The sequence below is a fragment of the Manacus candei genome, unplaced genomic scaffold (assembly GCF_025592945.1).
Source record: "Manacus candei isolate 608988 ecotype Guabito, Panama unplaced genomic scaffold, ASM2559294v1 h1tg000073l, whole genome shotgun sequence".
NCBI lineage: Eukaryota > Metazoa > Chordata > Aves > Passeriformes > Pipridae > Manacus > Manacus candei.
In genome coordinates, this window is record NW_026138121.1 from 5,073,749 (window position 1) to 5,090,308 (window position 16,560).

At 54.8% G+C, this 16,560-nt stretch overlaps 2 protein-coding genes and 1 long non-coding RNA gene across 9 annotated transcripts in view; 2 read left to right on the forward strand and 1 right to left on the reverse strand.

The window, feature by feature from the left end:
* Positions 1-1,228: 1,228 nt before the first annotated feature.
* DRAM2 (DNA damage regulated autophagy modulator 2) lies at positions 1,229-16,236 on the reverse strand. 6 transcript variants are annotated; one of them, XM_051808782.1, is made up of 9 exons: positions 16,183-16,236; positions 13,210-13,305; positions 9,105-9,261; positions 8,348-8,415; positions 7,736-7,875; positions 6,720-6,897; positions 3,307-3,389; positions 2,180-2,272; positions 1,229-1,512 (listed from the first exon to the last, which is right to left on the reverse strand). In XM_051808782.1, the coding sequence occupies exons 3-9, from the start codon at positions 9,233-9,235 to the stop codon at positions 1,402-1,404; spliced, it is 804 nt and encodes a 267-aa protein (XP_051664742.1). In that variant the 5' UTR covers positions 9,236-9,261; positions 13,210-13,305; positions 16,183-16,236; the 3' UTR covers positions 1,229-1,401. The 6 variants fall into 6 exon arrangements, with proteins under 6 accessions (XP_051664742.1, XP_051664740.1, XP_051664738.1 ...); XM_051808780.1 differs by having other exon boundaries at positions 1,229-1,509; positions 9,075-9,261; XM_051808778.1 differs by having other exon boundaries at positions 9,075-9,261.
* Positions 9,286-9,907, forward strand: LOC127480570 (uncharacterized). Its single transcript, XR_007907953.1, has 4 exons — positions 9,286-9,319; positions 9,404-9,529; positions 9,677-9,718; positions 9,761-9,907. It is a non-coding gene; the product is annotated as an uncharacterized LOC127480570 (long non-coding RNA).
* CEPT1 (choline/ethanolamine phosphotransferase 1) overlaps positions 16,200-16,560 on the forward strand; it is a 33,449-nt gene continuing 33,088 nt past the window's right edge. For both annotated transcript variants that reach the window (XM_051808755.1, XM_051808756.1), the window contains exon 1: positions 16,200-16,302. The gene's annotated coding sequence lies outside the window, so the exon portion shown is untranslated. The remainder of the gene's footprint in view (positions 16,303-16,560) is intronic.

The window sequence follows — 16,560 nt, forward strand, 5'->3', positions numbered from 1 at the left end:
GAGTCTGAGGGTCTCCAGGGTGTTTGTGCCTCAGCCCTCCCCAGCTCCAGTGCAGGACTGGCAGAAGGAAGGACCGTCCACAGCAGGAGAATCCCAGAATCCTGGAGGTTGGGAAAGCCCTCCAGGACCATCGAGTCCAACCTGTGACCATCCCCACCTTATCTCCCAGCCCAGAGCACTGAGTGCCACGTCCGGGCATTCCTACAGGGGTGGGGACTCCAAACCTCCCTGGGCAGCCCCTGCCAAGGCCTGACCACCCTTTCCAGGAAGAAATTCCTCCTGATGTCCAACCTGGCCCTCCCCTGGCTCAGCCTGAGGCTGTTCCCTCTCCTCCTGTCCCTTGTTCCCTGGGAGCAGAGCCCGACCCCCCCCGGCTCCCCCCTCCTGTCGGAGTTCTGGAGGGAGAAGGTCCCCCCTGAGCCTCCTTTTCTCCAGGCTGAGCCCCCCCAGCTCCCTCAGCTGCTCCTGCTGCTCCAGACCCTTCCCCAGCTGGACCCCTTCCCATTCCTGGACTTGAGAAGATCAGAGAGATCATCTGAGGATCCTGAAGGTGCCCAAGTCCGTGGGACCTGCTGAGCTGCTTCCCAGGATCTCGAGGGAGATGGTGGAAGTGCCTCCTCACTCCCCATCGTATCTGAGGAGTTGGGGCAGTCTGGGAAGTTCCCACAGATGGGAAAAGGGGAAATTTGGCCCCATTTTTAAAAAGAAGGATGATCCAAGGGCTGGAAAACTTGTCCTGTGAGGAAAGGCTGAGAGTTGGGATTGTTGGAGAAGAGAAGCTTTGGGATGACCCCATTGTGGCCTCCCAGGGCCTGAGGGGACCAACAAGAACCGTGGAGAGGGGCTGGGGACAAGGGATGGAGGGAAGGACACAGGGAGTGGCTTCAAACTGCCAGAGGGCAGGGATGGATGGGATACTGGGAAGGAATTCTTGGCTGGGAAGGTGGGGAGGGGCTGGGATGGAATTCCCAGAGAAGCTGTGACTGCTCCACCCCTGGAAGTGTCCAAGGCCAGGCTGGAGCCACCTGGGACAGTGGGAGGTGACAGGGGTGGAACTAGAAGGGCTTCCAGGTCCCTCCCAACCCCAACCATTCCATGATCCCGTGCCACTTGGAGCAGGTCCTAGCTCAGCCCCACGGGGGGCAGGGCAGGGGCTGGAGGCTCCTGCATCCAGAGGGGCTGGAGAGAGGGGGGTGGGGGCTGAGGGGGAGTGATGAGGACACAGAGCTCGTTATTCCCTTCATTTAATGCTCACTGAGGCAGAAATGTCAGGACCAGGCCCGGCTCCGGCAGGTCGGGCACGGCTGGGGGGGAACAGGACTCTGGCTTGGGACGGCAGAAATGCTGGGAAGGACCAACTGCTGCTGCTGCTGCAGGAATTCCTGAGTTCCAGGAGCTCCGTCAGACGCTCCCTGGGAAGAGCAGTCCCTGCTCCTCGGCCCCGGAGCCCGGGGGGGGGACGTGGTGGAGGGTCCGTCCCTGTAGAGTCACCACAGCCCCCAGGGACACCTTCTGGGGGAATTCAGGGAATTCTGGTCAGGGCCTCACCCCTGCCCCAGAGATTCCCTGCACTGGGAATTCCGGTCAGTGCCTCATCCCACACTGGGAATTCCAGTCAGTGATCCCCCTGCACTGGGAATTCCAGTCAGTGCCTCCCCTAACTGGGAATTCCGGTCAGTCAAAACCAGTTAAAGTCAGTTAAAGCCAGTTAAAACCAGTTGATGCCAGTTGGAACCAGTTGGAACAGTCAAAGTAAATTAAAGCCAGTTAAAATCAGTTAAAGGCATTTGGAGCCAGTTGAAGCCAGTTAAAGTCAGTCAAAACCAGTTAAAAACCAGTTAAAGCCTGTTAAAACCAGCTGAGGCAGTTGAAGCCAGTTAGAGCCAGCTGGAGCCAGCTCAGGCCAGTTAAACCCAGCCCTGGCCAGTGTGGTGCTGGCCGTGGGAGCAGAGCTGGGGTTCCCTCCATGGATCCTCCCTGGATCCCACAGGGATCCTCCAGCCTGGCACGGCCCCACGCTGGCTCAGGGCTGGACTCTGTCACCTCAAAGGTCTCCAGCCCAGAGGATTCCCCAAAATCTGATCTAAGTTGGGCATAATTTGGTCCCACCTTGGACCCAAACCCATCCCTGCCCCCTGCCAGGCGGGGCAGGAGCAGCAGCTCCGTGAATTCCCGTTACCTGGAAGTCCCGGATGTAGGTGAGGAAGAAGCTGAGGAAGGAGAAGGCCAAGGACCACTCAGAGACAGTGCTGACCATGTGCAGGGGGTATCCCTGTGGGGGAGAGGGGGAATCGCTGGGAAAAGCTGCTCTGGGAGCTGCTGTGACACAAAATGCCTCGGGACATCCCACGGGACATCCCACATCCCACTGGAGAACACAATTCCTTAGAGCCTCCAGGAATGAAGAGTGGGAATGGCCAGGAAAACCCTGGGATGGCACCCACAGGGAATTTAACACCTTAAGGCTCAATCCAGAGCTGGGCCTGAGCAACAAACCCTCCAGCTCTGGGGACCGCAGGGATTGATTGGAGTTTACAGTTGGAGCTCCAACTGGTTTGGGATTGATTTAAAGTCACACTTGGAGCTCCAACTGTTTTGTGGGAGCAGAACTTCAGCGAGTTCTGGCACAGGTTGTCCAGAGAGGTGGTTGTGGAATCTCCATCCCTGGAACTGCCCAAGGCCAGGTTGGAACAACCTGCTCTATGGGAAGCGTGCCTGCCTGTGGAATGGGGGGGGGGATTGAGGTGCCTTCCCACCCAAAACCATCCTGGCATTCCAGGATTCTGGAGCCCCTCTGCTCCGGAGTCAGGCTGGGAGAGCTGGGAATGTTCCCCTGGAGAAGAGAAGGCTCCAAGGACACCTTGGAGCCCCTTCCAGGGCCTAAAGGGTCTCCAGGAGAGCTGGAGAGGGACTGGGGACAAGGGATGGAGGGACAGGACACAGGGAATGGCTTCCCACTGCCAGAGGGCAGGGATAGATGGGATGTTGGGAAGGAATTCTTGGCTGGGAGGGTGGGGAAGGGCTGGGATGGAATTCCCAGGGAAGCTGTGGCTGCCCCATCCCTGGAAGTGTCCAGGGCCAGGTTGGAGCAGCCTGGGATGGTGGGAGGTGTCCCTGCCCGGGGCAGGGCTGGGACTGGATGGGCTTTGAAGTCCCTTCCTACCCACTCCAGCCTGGCATTCCAGGACTCCAGGGAGCTCCTCTCCTCCCCTGCGTTTGGAGCTGCAGGAACGTCCCCCATCCGTGCCAATCCCGTCTGGAGTTGCAGGAATGTCCCCCCTTCCCCCAATCCCCCCCAGGCCTTACCCTGTCCCGGGGGTCCCAGTGCAGCCTCTGCTCCAGGCCGGATCCGTAGCGGCCACTGTAGAGGAGCCCCGAGGACACGGACACTGCGGAATGTCAAGGAGGGGGCAGGACGAGGATGGGCCTCTGGGAGCTTTAGGCCTGGCTTTGGAAGGGTCAGGGACAAGGATGGGTATCCGGGGGCTTTAGGCCCGGCTTTGGGCTGGGCTGAGCCCAGCTCTGGGCTTGGACTGCTCTCCATGAGGCTCCTCAGGGGAAGGAGCAGCACTGGGGCCACGGGCCCTTCCCACCCTGGAGCTCATCCCAATCCATCAATTCCTGTCCCATCAAAGGGTCCACTCAGCCCTGCACCCACCCCCTTGTTCTCTGGGAGCTGCTCCTCCTCATCCCTCCCCAGTCCCCATGTCCTCATGGAAGCACAGCTCCTTATCCCTGATCCCAGTGTCCTCATGGAAGCACTGGAGCTGTGAACAGCTGGCAGCACTTCCTGAGCACCTAGAATATTTTCAGGGGTGTTTTCCAGGCTCACGGAGCCCAGATCTCTTTCTCCATTGGCTTTTCAGCCTCCCAACCACCTGGAATTCTTGCCTGGTGGGTCCCAGGCTGTAATTCTGTGCCAGCTTTCCTTTCTTAGTCAGGATTTGGAACTCCTTGGGATTTCAAACAGCAGCCAAGGGAAAAACCCCCAGTGACTCCTCATTTAATCCCAGACCCGGATCTTTCCAGAGTCTAATCCAACTTTTCCAACCCCTTGTCCAGGGAAGGAAGCCAGGGCTCCTGCCTTTGCCAAGGAAATCAGGTTAATTTGGAGCCAATCTGATTTCCCAGCCCTGAGGTATCAAATCCCATCCATGGTCAATGAGATCAAACCTCCAGAGCCTCCTGATGGGGAAGGACTTGTTTGGGTGGGGCTTCCCAGCACAAACTGGGAATCCAGACTTCCAAAGCTCCCTGAAAGTGGCTGTGAGTGGTTTGGGAGCTCTGGATGCTCTGAGTACAGGAATTCCCCAATTCCCTGGGAATTCAGATGCTCTGGGAGCTCCTGGTCACTGATGGGGTGGGAGGAATTGGATCATTTTCCAGATGCCAGTGTCCAGCTGGAGCATCCCATCCCAGGCCTGGCTCAGGGCACAGCTGGGACCAGTCCCAATCTGGGAGCACTGGGAGCACGGGGGGTGCTGATGTTCAGGTGAGAACCAAATGGATCTCCCAAGGGGACTCTCCCTCCAGCGTCCTGCCCTCGCTTCTGCCTTGTTTGCTTTCAAAGGCAGCACCCTGGAACATTCATTTTTAGTATTTCCTAATTTATATTCATCTTCATTCCTTAAATGCTCCTTTTGTGGTTGTTTCCTGGAAGGTGGTTCTTTAAACGTTTAAATGTTCTCTGAGAAGATACAGTGGCTCCCACTGTCCAGCAAATATCAGTTATTCCATTTAAACCAGGATTAATCCAAAGGAAAAGCTGGGCAGAGGAGGCAGCTCCCTAAAAACAGAACCTTTTGGGCTAGGAGCTCTGGATGCTGAGCTGAGTGCAGGAATTCCCCGATTCCCTGGGAATTCAGCTGCTCTGGAAGCTCCTGGTTCCTGATGGAGTGGGAGGAATTTGAGCCTGGTGCTACAAACCCCTCTGGTTTCCCCCTCTCCTCGTTAGTGGGGCACTAATGACCTTCTGGGAAGGAGAACCTGGAGAACCAGGGAATTGCTGAGGCTGGAAAAGCCCTCTGGGATCGAGTCCAACCATTCCCCAGGTCACCACTGACCCCCCAAGTGCCACATCCCCACAGTTTTTGGACACCTCCAGGGATGGGGCCTCCAAACCTCCCTGGGCAGCCCCCTCCAGAGCTGTACAACCCTTTCCAGGCAGGAATTTTCCCCAATATCCAACCTGCCCCTCCCCTGGCACAGCTGGAGGCCATTTCCCTTTGTCCTGTCCCCCGTTCCCTGGCTCCCCCCTCCTGTCAGGGCATTCATTTAGAAAATTACTCTAATTTCCCTCTTAGAAAATTATCCTCATTTTCCTTTTTCCCCCTTCCCGACCCGCATTATCCCACATTCCTATTTCTCCAGCTTCCCCATCATCCTGGTCACACCACAGGGCTTCAGGAAACCTCTCCAGGCTTGAGGCCTGTGGGGTTTTGGGATGTGGGATTGGAGCTGAACCCTCCCTTTCAGTTCCCCCTGTTTGGCTCCTTGGTGCTCAGAACCCCAAATCCCATTTGCAGGGATCCCTCCAAAGATTCCTGACAGGGACAAGGAATCTCCAGGTTTCCTGGATGATTTCCCCACTGTCTCCCAGCCCCCTCAGCAAGGAGGGATTCCTGCCTTCTCCAGCCTGTTCCTCACTATCCCAGCATGATTCCCGGAGCTCAGGGAGCTGCTCCATCCCCGGGAAATGGGGAATGTGGGTCAGTGCTGGTGTTGGCTGCCAGCCTGGAAATAAGTGGGATTGCTGGGCATTAAATCAGTGGCCTGGATCCAGGGAAGTGTTTAAGCAAAGGCTTTGCACTCCTGCCTTTGGAATGCGGATTCCAGAGGTTTGGAGTGCTCCTGTTTGACACAGAGCTGAGTCTTCAATTCCAAACACAACGTTTGGAGCCATCAGGGTGGTTCTGTTTCCTGACTCTCCAGTGATTCTGGAGAGGTAAAAGGCCTCTTTTGGCACACATGGACAACAGGGAATGGCTTCCCACTGCCAGAGGGCAGGGACAGATGGGATACTGGGAAGGAATCCTTCCTGCTATGATGTGGAGGCCCTGGACTGGATTTCCCAGAGGATGCCCCATCCCTGGGAGTGTCCAAGCCCAGGCTGGAGCAGCCTGGGATGGTGGGAGGTGTCCCAGCCCAGGGCAGGGGTGGGATGGGATTTAAAGTCCCTCCAACCCAAACCATTCCAGGATTCCCTGTTTCCCTGAACCCCACAGCTGTTCCAGCCCTCCAAGGCTGAGAGTGGTGATGGATTCCAGAGCCGAGGGAATGCTGGAGGGAATGTCTGGCACAAACCTCTTGTGTCTGGACTGCAGGATGGGCTGGGGGGGGGATCAGAGGCCAAAATCCCTTTGGACTCGCCCTTGGAATGTGCACTTCCCTTTCTCCCCATCCTTCCCAACTTACTCAGACACCCTGGTGATAAATCCTGATTTTTCCTATTTCCGGTCTCTGGGAAAGGGGAGGACAAAGGCTGGGGGCCGTTCCTCTTCCCTTGATTTTAGTGGGGGGATATTAAAAATACTCCATTTTCCTGTATTCCCAGTTGGAATACGGAACACAGCACAGGCTGTGTATTCCAGGTTGGAATCCAGAGTCCAGCACACTCCCATTCCAAGGTGCACATTCCTTCCAGCCGGGGTTACACTAAGCTGGATCCCAAGCCCGTGGATCCTCCCGTGTCCCAGTGGCACATTCCCGGGAAAGGATACTGCTCCCGATGCTGCAGGAGCTCCAGAGGAGCACGGCCAGGCGGGCCCAGAAGATTCCCTTGCCGTGGAATTCCGGCTGCATGTGGAAGGACAGGACGGTCTGGAGCAGCATGTAAAGGGCTCCCACTCCGAAGGTCAGGCAGGCCCCCAGCACGTGGATGTAGTACAGGACACATTTCTGGGAAAAGGAAGCACATCCTGCTTTTCTTGGAACCCCCCTGGAACCATTTTCCTCTGGAAAACTTTGGAAGTTCCCCCCCTCGGGGGGAATGTGCAAGTGCTCGGGAGATTTGGAGTTTCCAGCCCTTGGAATTGGAGTTTCCAGCCCTTGGAATTGGAGTTTCCAGCCCTTGGAATCGCTGCTTTTGGGAAGCTCTTGTGGTGAAATTCCAGGTGAGAGCTGTGCCTTAAACACAGGGATTTGTGGGAGTTGCTGGCATTAATAAGGGACAGAAATGCAGGAATTGGGGGAGGGAATTCCTGCCAGGAACGGGAGACACAACAGCATTGCTATCCCGGGAATCCAGGAAAGATCATGGAAAACAGGAGAAACACCTCAGAATTCCAAGACCCAAAATGAGAGGAAAAAGAACAAGGTTCAGCATTTCCCCAAAGGACTCTCTCTGAACAAGGACTGTGTGGAATTCTCCTGGAATCCTCAGAGGGAACGAGGCTGAATACGCAGCAACACTTAAAAACACTCCAGGAGAACTGGGAATTCCAACCCTCTGGAATGAGATCCGAGTGTCCCTCCTGCAAAGCCTGGGCTTTGGAAGGGGCTGCTCATGAGTCCCAAAGGAAAGAAGAAATGACTAAAAAAAATCCAGTTTTTTTAACAGTTTCCAGGTGGGAATATGACCCAAAAAGCCCCAGTTTGCTCCCAAAGGAAAGAAGGAATAACTAAAAGAAAATGATAATTTTTTTAACAGTTTCCAGGTGGGAATTGGACCCAAACCCCCCAATTTTCCATGAAAACTTTCCCTGGGATTTCAGAAGAAGGCAAGGAAAGCCCAAACCTGGAAGTTTGCGATGATGCAGAGGCCAAAGCAGCTCATCCAGCCCAAGGTGAGGCCAATCCTGTTGAGCCTGAGGATCCTGGAATTCCCTGGGATCAGGGCACACACCTGTTTGTACCGGACGTACATCGTGGCCACCCCTGCAGGAACAACAGTGAGATTCCCAGGGTCCTTTTCCCACTGGGAAGGTGCTGAGTGACACAAGGAATTCCTTAAAATCCAGGGATTTTTTTTCTGGATCACAGGAATGGGAAAGCTGAGGGGCTGGGAGTGCAAACTGGGATGATACAGCAGCAAAGAATTTCAATATATGGATTTTCCTGAGATTTTCTTCATTTACACCCCCCCCCCGTTGGTTTTTCCCTCCTTCCAGGTAAATAACTGCCTGGAATTCCCATTTTTGTTGCTTTTATTCATCTCATTGGGTTTTTAAAGCCTTTCCTGCCCTTATGGAAGCTGCAATTCCCATGCTGGATTCCCAGAGAACCCCCCTGGCCCATCCTTTCCTCTCCACAGAGATTTATTGCCCAAGGTTTGGTTTTTGCCTGGGATTTCTGGGCCCACCCATGACCTGAGGGGGAAAGGAAATTGTTTGGAGCTTTTCCCACTCACCCAGGAAGGTGGAAACATTCAACATGATCCCAAACAAGCATCTTTCCGGTGGAATCGTCCCTGTGTCGCTGGAGAAGAGAAATTCCAGGGATGGAGCAGCCACAGCTTCTCTGGGAATTCCATCCCAGCCCCTCCCAGCCAGGAATTCCTTCCCAGTATCCCATCCATCCCTGCCCTCTGGCAGTGGGAAGCCATTCCCTGTGTCCTGTCCCTCCATCCCTTGTCCCCAGTCCCTCTCCAGCTCTCCTGGAGCCCCTTTAGGCACTGGAAGGGGCTCCAAGGTGTCCCTGGAGCCTTCTCTTCTCCAAGAGAACATTCCCAGCTCTCCCAGCCTGGCTCCAGAGCAGAGGGGCTCCAGAATCCTGGAATCCCAGGATAATTTGGGTTGGAGGGACCTTAAATCCCACCCAGTTCCACCCCTGCCCAGGACAGGGACACCTCCCACCATCCCAGGCTGCTCCAGCCTGGCCTTGGACACTCGCAGGGATGGGGCATCCTCTGGGAACTCCATCCCAGCCCCTCCCCACCCTCCCAGGGAGGAATTCCTTCCCAGTATCCCACCCCACCCTCTCCCAGTCTGACACAACCTCCAACTCTCTCTAACAACCTCAGCCAGGAACCACAGCCTGGAGCTGTTGGGACAAACCCTTGGAGTCTGGGAGGAATTCCCAGGGCTGGGACAGGGACAATCCCTGACCTGCTGTAGGGCACAGGGCACATCCCTGACCTGATGTAGGGCACAGGGCACATCCCTGACCTGATGTAGGGCACCAGTGGGTCCACGTGGCGCAGCACCGTGGCGGTGATGTAGGAGAACACGAAGGACGCCGCCGACCACAGCACCAGGGCCACGGGCAGGAAGGACAGGCCCTGCTGGAACCACCACATGGCACCACGGGGACAGCACACGGGGTCTGGGGAGGGGGCAGAGGGGGGTCAGAGTCCTCAGAGGGTTGGGGAGAGTTCTCGAAGGTTTAGTGAGAGTCCTCAAAGGGTTGGTGAGAGTCCTCAAAGGTTTAGTGAGAGTTCTCGAAGGTTTAGTGAGAGTTCTTGAAGGTTTAGTGAGAGTCCTCAAAGGTTTGGTGAGAGTTCTCAAAGGTTTAGTGAGAGTTCTCGAAGGTTTAGTGAGAGTTCTTGAAGGTTTAGTGAGAGTTCTTGAAGGTTTAGTGAGAGTCCTCAAAGGTTTGGTGAGAGTTCTCAAAGGTTTGGTGAGAGTTCTCAAAGGGTTGGTGAGAGTTCTCAAAGGGTTGGTGAGAGTTCTCAAAGGGTTGGTGAGAGTTCTCAAAGGTTTAGTGAGAGTTCTCAAAGAGTTGGTGAGAGTTCTCAAAGGTTTAGTGAGAGTTCTTGAAGGTTTAGTGAGAGTTCTTGAAGGTTTAGTGAGAGTTCTTGAAGGTCTAGTGAGAGTTCTCGAAGGTTTAGTGAGAGTTCTTGAAGGTTTAGTGAGTTTTTTCAGAGGTCTACTAAGAGTTCTCCAAGGTTTACTGAGAGTTCCCAAGGGTTTACAAACAGTTCTCAAAGGTTTAGTGAGAGTTCTTGAAGGTTTAGTGAGATTTTTCAGAGGTCTACTGAGGGGTCTTAAAGGTTTATTGAGTTCTCAAAGGTTTACTAAGATTTTTCAGAGGTTTATAGAGATTCTCAAAGGTTTATTAAGAGTTCCCAGGTTTGTTGAGAGCTCTCAAGCGTTTACTGAGAGTTCTTAAAGATTTAATAGGACTTCTCAGAGGTTTACTGGGGGTTCTGAAGGGTTCACTGAGATTCCCAAAGGTTTACTGAGAGTTCTCAAAGGTTTATTAAGAATTCCCAGAGATTTTCTGAGATTCCCAAAGGTTTACTGAGAGTTCCCAAGGGTTTACAAACAGTTCTCAAAGGTTTACTGTGAGTTCTTGAAGGTTTAGTGAGATTTTTCAAAGGTTTACTGAGGTTCTCAATGGTTTACTGAGAGTTATCAAATGTTTTCTGAGATCCTCCAAGGTTTTCTGAGAGTTCTGGAAGGTTTTCTGAGAGTTCTCAAACCTTTATTGAGATTTCTCAAACTTTTACTGAGATTCCTCAAAGGTTTATTGAGATTCCCAAAGGTTTATTGAGATTCCCAAAGGTTTACAAAGATTTCTCCAAGTTTAATAAGAATTCTCAAAGGTTTTCTGAGATCCTCAAAGGTTTAATAGGATTTCTCGAGGGTGTACTGAGAGTTCCCAAAGTTTTACTGAGATTCTCCAAGGGTTTCTAGGATTTCTCAGGTGTTTCCTAAGATTTTTCAGGGGTTTCCCGGGATTTCTCAGGAGTTTCCTGAGATTTCTCAAGGGTTTCCAGGATTTCTCGGGGTTTTTCTAAGATTTTTCAGGGTTTTCCCAGGATTTCTCAGGGCTATCCTAAGATTTCTCAGGGGTTTCCAGGATTTCCCAGGCATTTCCCAGGATTTCTCAGGGGGTTCCAGGATTTCTCAGGGCTATCCTAAGATTTCTCAGGGGTTTCCAGGATTTCTCAGGGGTTTCCAGGATTTCCCAGGCATTTCCCAGGATTTCTCAGGGGGTTCCAGGATTTCTCAGGGCTATCCTAAGATTTCTCAGACATTTCCCAGGATTTCTCAGGGGTTTCCAGGATTTCTCAGGCATTTCCCAGGATTTCTCAGGGGGTTCCAGGATTTCTCAGGGGTTTCCAGGATTTCCCAGGCATTTCCCAGGATTTCTCAGGGGGTTCCAGGATTTCTCAGGGCTATCCTAAGATTTCTCAGGGGTTTCCAGGATTTCTCAGGGGTTTCCAGGATTTCCCAGGCATTTCCCAGGATTTCTCAGGGGGTTCCAGGATTTCTCAGGGCTATCCTAAGATTTCTCAGACATTTCCCAGGATTTCTCAGGGGTTTCCAGGATTTCTCAGGCATTTCCCAGGATTTCTCAGGGGGTTCCAGGATTTCTCAGGGGTTTCCAGGATTTCTCAGGGGTTTCCCAGGATTTCTCAGGGGTTTCCAGGATTTCTCAGGCATTTCCCAGGATTTCTCAGGGGTTTCCAGGATTTCTCAGGGGTTTCACCCTCCTCAAGGCAGCTGCTCCTCATCCAGCAGTTGGATGTTTCTCTCCCACCTCTCCTGCCAACCCCAAGTGAACATTTGTCTTCCCAGCACAGAAATAACAATAAATAACCCAAATTACCTCAGCAATGGTAATTGAACCCTCAGAGGATCATTAACAACCTGCAGAGCCACTTTCCAGCCCAGCTGGGGTTTGGTGCTGCCAGAACAGGGGCAGGGGGTCACTGGGGATAAATGAGCCCATTTGTCTCTTCCTTGTGCTGTGACAGCCCCAGGGAGGTGACAGAGGACGTGTCACACTGGGGCTGATGGAGGCTCCCTCAGCAGCCACAGCTCTCAGCAAGCCTCTGAAAAATCTCAATAAACCTTTGAGAACCCCAGTAAGCCTCTGAAAAATCTGAATAAACCTTTGAGAACCCCAGTAAACCTCTGAAAAATCTGAATAAACCTTTGAGAACCCCAGTAAGCCTCTGAAAAATCTGAATAAACCTTTGAGAACCCCAGTAAACCTCTGAAAAATCTGAATAAACCTTTGAGAACCCCAGTAAACCTCTGAAAAATCTGAATAAACCTTTGAGAACCCCAGTAAACCTCTGAAAAATCTGAATAAACCTTTGAGAACCCCAGTAAACCTCTGAAAAATCTGAATAAACCTTTGAGAACCCCAGTAAACCTCTGAAAAATCTGAATAAACCTTTAAGAATCCCAGTAAACCTCTGAAAAATCTCAGTAACCCTTTAGGAACTCTCAGTAAACCTTTGAGAACTCTTCAGTAAACACTTGAAAAATCCTATTAAACCTTTGAGAAATCTTAGTAAACCTTTCAAAAATCTCACTAACCCTTCAAGAACTCGTAGTAAACCTTTGAAAACTCTCAGTAAACCTTTGAGAATCTCAGTAAACCTTTGAGAACTCATAATAAACCTTTCAGAACTCTTAATAAACCTTTGAGAATGTCAGGCAGACATGGAGGCAATGACCAAAAATTCCTTCGATCCCTGCTCTCCTTCAGTCCCTGCCAGGCTGCAGGACTCGACATCTGCTCCAGAATCCTGGAATGGTTTGGGTGGGAAGGGACCTCAAATCCCATCCCACCCCACCCTGCCCCGGGCAGGGACACCTCCCACCAGCCCAGGCTGCTCCAGCCTGGCCTTGGACACTTCCAGGGATGGGGCAGCCACAGCTTCTCTGGGAATTCCATCCCAGCCCCTCCTCACCCTCCCAGCCAGGAATTCCTTCCCAGTATCCCATCCATCCCTGCCCTCTGGCAGTGGGAAGCCATTCCCTGTGTCCTGTCCCTCCATCCCTTGTCCCCAGTCCCTCTCCAGCTCTCCTGGAGCCCCTTTAGGCCCTGAAAGGGGCTCTGAGGTGTCTCTGGAGCCTTCTCTTCTCCAGGGGAACATTCCCAGCTCTCCCAGCCTGGCTCCAGAGCAGAGGGGCTCCAGAATTCTGGAATCCCAGGCTGGTTTTGGTGGGAAGGCACCTCCAAGCCCACCTCATTCCATGGGCAGGGACACTCCCACCAGCCCAGGCTGCTCTTGCCTGATTTCTTCCCCATTTTCCAGCTGAAATGAAAGGTTGCCCTCTGGTGTTCACTCAGTGCAGTAAAACAGCAAGGAATGCAACTTCCCAATCCCACTTTTTGTAATAAACTGGGAACTGGGAAGAGAAATGCAGGTTTTTCCCCATTTTGTTACACATCTTATATTCCTGGGCGTGTCGTTCCCACCTCCCATCTGATGCCTAAATCACACTCCTCCTTTCACATTTAAATGTTCCCAGTGCCTTCATTTGATTTCTGAGCTCCCAGGTTTCAAACCAACCCCTTCCCACGTACCTGAGGACAAGGACACGCAGGGAAACGCCGCTCAAGGGGAATCCAAGGTCATCTTGGTGCTGGAGCTCCACCTTTTTGCTTCATTTTCCTGAATCTCTGAGACATAAAGCAGAATAATCCAGGTGTGAGGTGTTTTTATAGCTCTTACTCGCCTGATTTACACTTGTGAGCACCTCCTACGGTCACTGCTGCGGCCTGGACGTGGCACTGGAGGGTTGGATCGACACAGGATGTTTTCCCTGGGTTCCAAGTGGTGTAAGGAGGGAGGCTGTTGGGTGCTGGGGTGCTGGAAATGCAGATTTTGATTTACAGGAGGTGGAAATGCAGACATTTGGATTTACAGGAGGTGGAAATGGAGACATCTGGGTTTACAGGAGGTGGAAATGCAGACACTTGGGTTTACAGGAGGTGGAAATGCAGACATTCTGATTTACAGGAGTTGTCTGCACGAAGATTGAACTGGGAGTGAGTAGCTTCCCAGACAAACCAACTGGATGCAGCTGTTTGGGTGGATCAGGAGCAGTGCCTGGGATGGTGTTCCCAGCACAGGAGCAGCACAAAGCCAGAGCAGTCCCTCTGGGAACAGGCACCCCACAGTGCTGCTGGTGCTGGAGCAACCTGGACTTCATGGAATCATGGAATCCTTGAGGCTGGAAAAGCCCTCTGAGGTCACCGAGTTGGCCCAGCACTGCCGTGGTCACCACAGATCCATGTTCCCAGGGGCCACATCCACAGGTTTTCTGAACCCTTCCAGGGATGGATGGGGACTCCACCCTGTCCCGGGCAGCCCTTTCCATGGAGACATTTTCCCAGTATCCGACCTGAACCTCCCCTGGTGCAACCTGAGGCCATTTCCTCTCCTCCTGTCCCTGTTTTCAGCAGGGAGAAGGAAAACCCCTCAACCTCCCTGTTTTGTCACAAGCTCCTTCACCAACAGATTCCACACCAACAGTGATCAGCCTCGATTTTCCACAGAACTGTGATGTTTCCCAAATGTTTATCCTGCTCTCCAGGCACCTCAGTGTCCTGAGGGGTTGTTAAGCTCCAGGTTGGGTGTCACAGATCATTCCCATCATTCCAGTGAAGGAAGTGTTTGGAAAGCAAAGGCATTTGAACCCTCTCAGAGGTGTCTCCCCCAATCCAGGAGCAGCCACATCCTGGGATAGAGACTCCAAATGGAAATGGAAGGTGAGTGAGGCCATTGAGGGCAGGAGGTTCATGTTACCTGGAATGACGAGGCTGAAAGGATGGTGGAATGTGGGAAAAGGGGAATTCCTGAATTGTCCACCTGCCTCTTCCCTGCTCCCTCAGGGGACAGGGAGGGACAAAGCCCCACTGAACGACACTCCCTTCTCTCTCCAGCGAATATTCCAGCAGCAGGGATGAGGGAGGAAGGCCAGAGCAGCGTGTCAGTGCTTTCCTGAGCCAGCACAAGCCAGAGAACTCCGAGCACAGGGTCCTGTCAGGTCACCCTGATAAGCAGCAGGGGAAGGCCACTGTCCTCAAACCCAGCAGGAAATGTCACCTCTGCTGTCCCCACCCCAGGGCAGTGACGGGGGCTCACTCTGAGCAGCCAGGAAAGCTTTAGGATACGGGGGAGAGGCAGCTTCCAGGGGGTGTCCAGCCTGGAGCCAAGCCAAGCAGTGCCAGGCACAGGACACGGTGACACAGGGGTGTCCCCAGCCCCACTGGCACTCCTGGCACTCCGGGTGATCCCGGAGCTCCGTGCCAGGGGTGAGCCCATGGGAGCTACCAGTGCCACCTGCCCCAGAGAGCAGCTGGAAACACCCCCAGGGAGAGATTCCCAGGGGACAGCTGGGAATGGGGGCACTGCGAAGGCACAGGAGGAGTGGGGGTGGGACAGAGAGAGGGACAAGGGACCAGGATGGAGGGAAGGGCCAGGAGAGGGTAAAGGGGGAGGAGGGGGAGGGCAGAGAGTGAAGGGGCAGAGGTGGGTCCCCAGGGCACAGAGGGGACTGGGAGCAATGGTGGGGACGTGAGGGTGGGGGAGGAGGTCACTGGGGCAGCCAGACAGCGATGGGGGGCACTGGGGACATGGAGAGGGACACTGGGGCAGCTGGGACAGCGATGGGGGGCACTGGGGACATGGAGAGGGACACTGGGGCAGCTGGGACAGCGATGGGGGGCACTGGGGACATGGAGAGGGACACTGGGGCAGCTGGGACAGCGATGGGGGGCACTGGGGATGTGGTGGGGGACACTGGGACAGCGATGTGGGACACTGGGGACGTACGTGGTGGGGGACACTGGGGCAGCAATGGGGGCACCAGGGCTGATAAGGGGGCACGAGGGATTTGTCAGGGGAGGGAGGGGGGACACTTGAGGTTCCTGGGGGTCCCGAGGGTCTCTGGGGATGGGGGCTGCAGGGAGGGGGCACAGAGGAGGAGCAGGGTGTGAGTGACACTGAGGGGGCTGGGGGACACCAGGGGTCACTGAGGAGGCCAGGGGGGTCTCTGAGGGGTTGACAGGGGGTCTCTGAGGGGTGACAGGAAGGTCGTGGGGTCTCTGAGGGGTTGACAAGGAGGCCAGGAAGGTTCTGAGAGGTGACAGCAGTTTGGGGGCTCCCTGAGGGGGTGCCAGGGTATTCCTGAGGGGTGTCACGGTGTCCCTGAGGGGTGACAGGATGTCCCTGAGGGGTTCACAGAGTGTCCCTGAGGGGGTGTCAGGCTGTCTCTGAGGGGGTTTGACAAGGGGTCCCTGAGGAGGTGACAGAGCATCTCTGAGGGGTGACAGCGTCCCCGAGGGGTGACAGGGTGTCCCTGAGGGGTTCACGGGGTGTCCCTGAGGGAGTGTCAGGGGGTCCCTGAGGGGGTGTCAGGGTGTCCCTGAGGGGGTGTCAGGGTGTCCCTGAGGGGTCACACGGAGGTCGGGGGGTCTCTGGGGGGATCTCTGAGGGGTGCCGGGCTGGGTGCCCGCGGTGCGGGTGGTCCCGGTGCCCCCCTCGCCCTTTACCTCAGCCGCTCCCGCGCCGAGCCCGCCCCGGCCCCGCCTCCGGCCCCGCCGCCGCCGCTTTTCCGGCCGTCGCAAAACGGGGCGTAAAAACCAAGCGCCGCCCGGTGCGGGGACACGGAGGTAACGGGGGGACAGGGAGGGGCTGCGGCCGGGCCAGGACCCCCCGGCCCCCTCCGGGACCGCCCCGGCCCCAGGCCGAGCTCTGGGGGAGCGCCCCGGGGAAGGGGGGCCGGGGCCGGGGCCGTGCCCGCGCCGGGCCGGGGCTGCGGGCCGGGGCTGTTCCGGGACCCCCCGAGACCGCCCGGCCCTGCGCGGGGCTCCGGGGGCGCGGGGGGAGCCCCGAGGGGGGAGCCCCGAGGGGGGCCGGGGCTGTGCCCG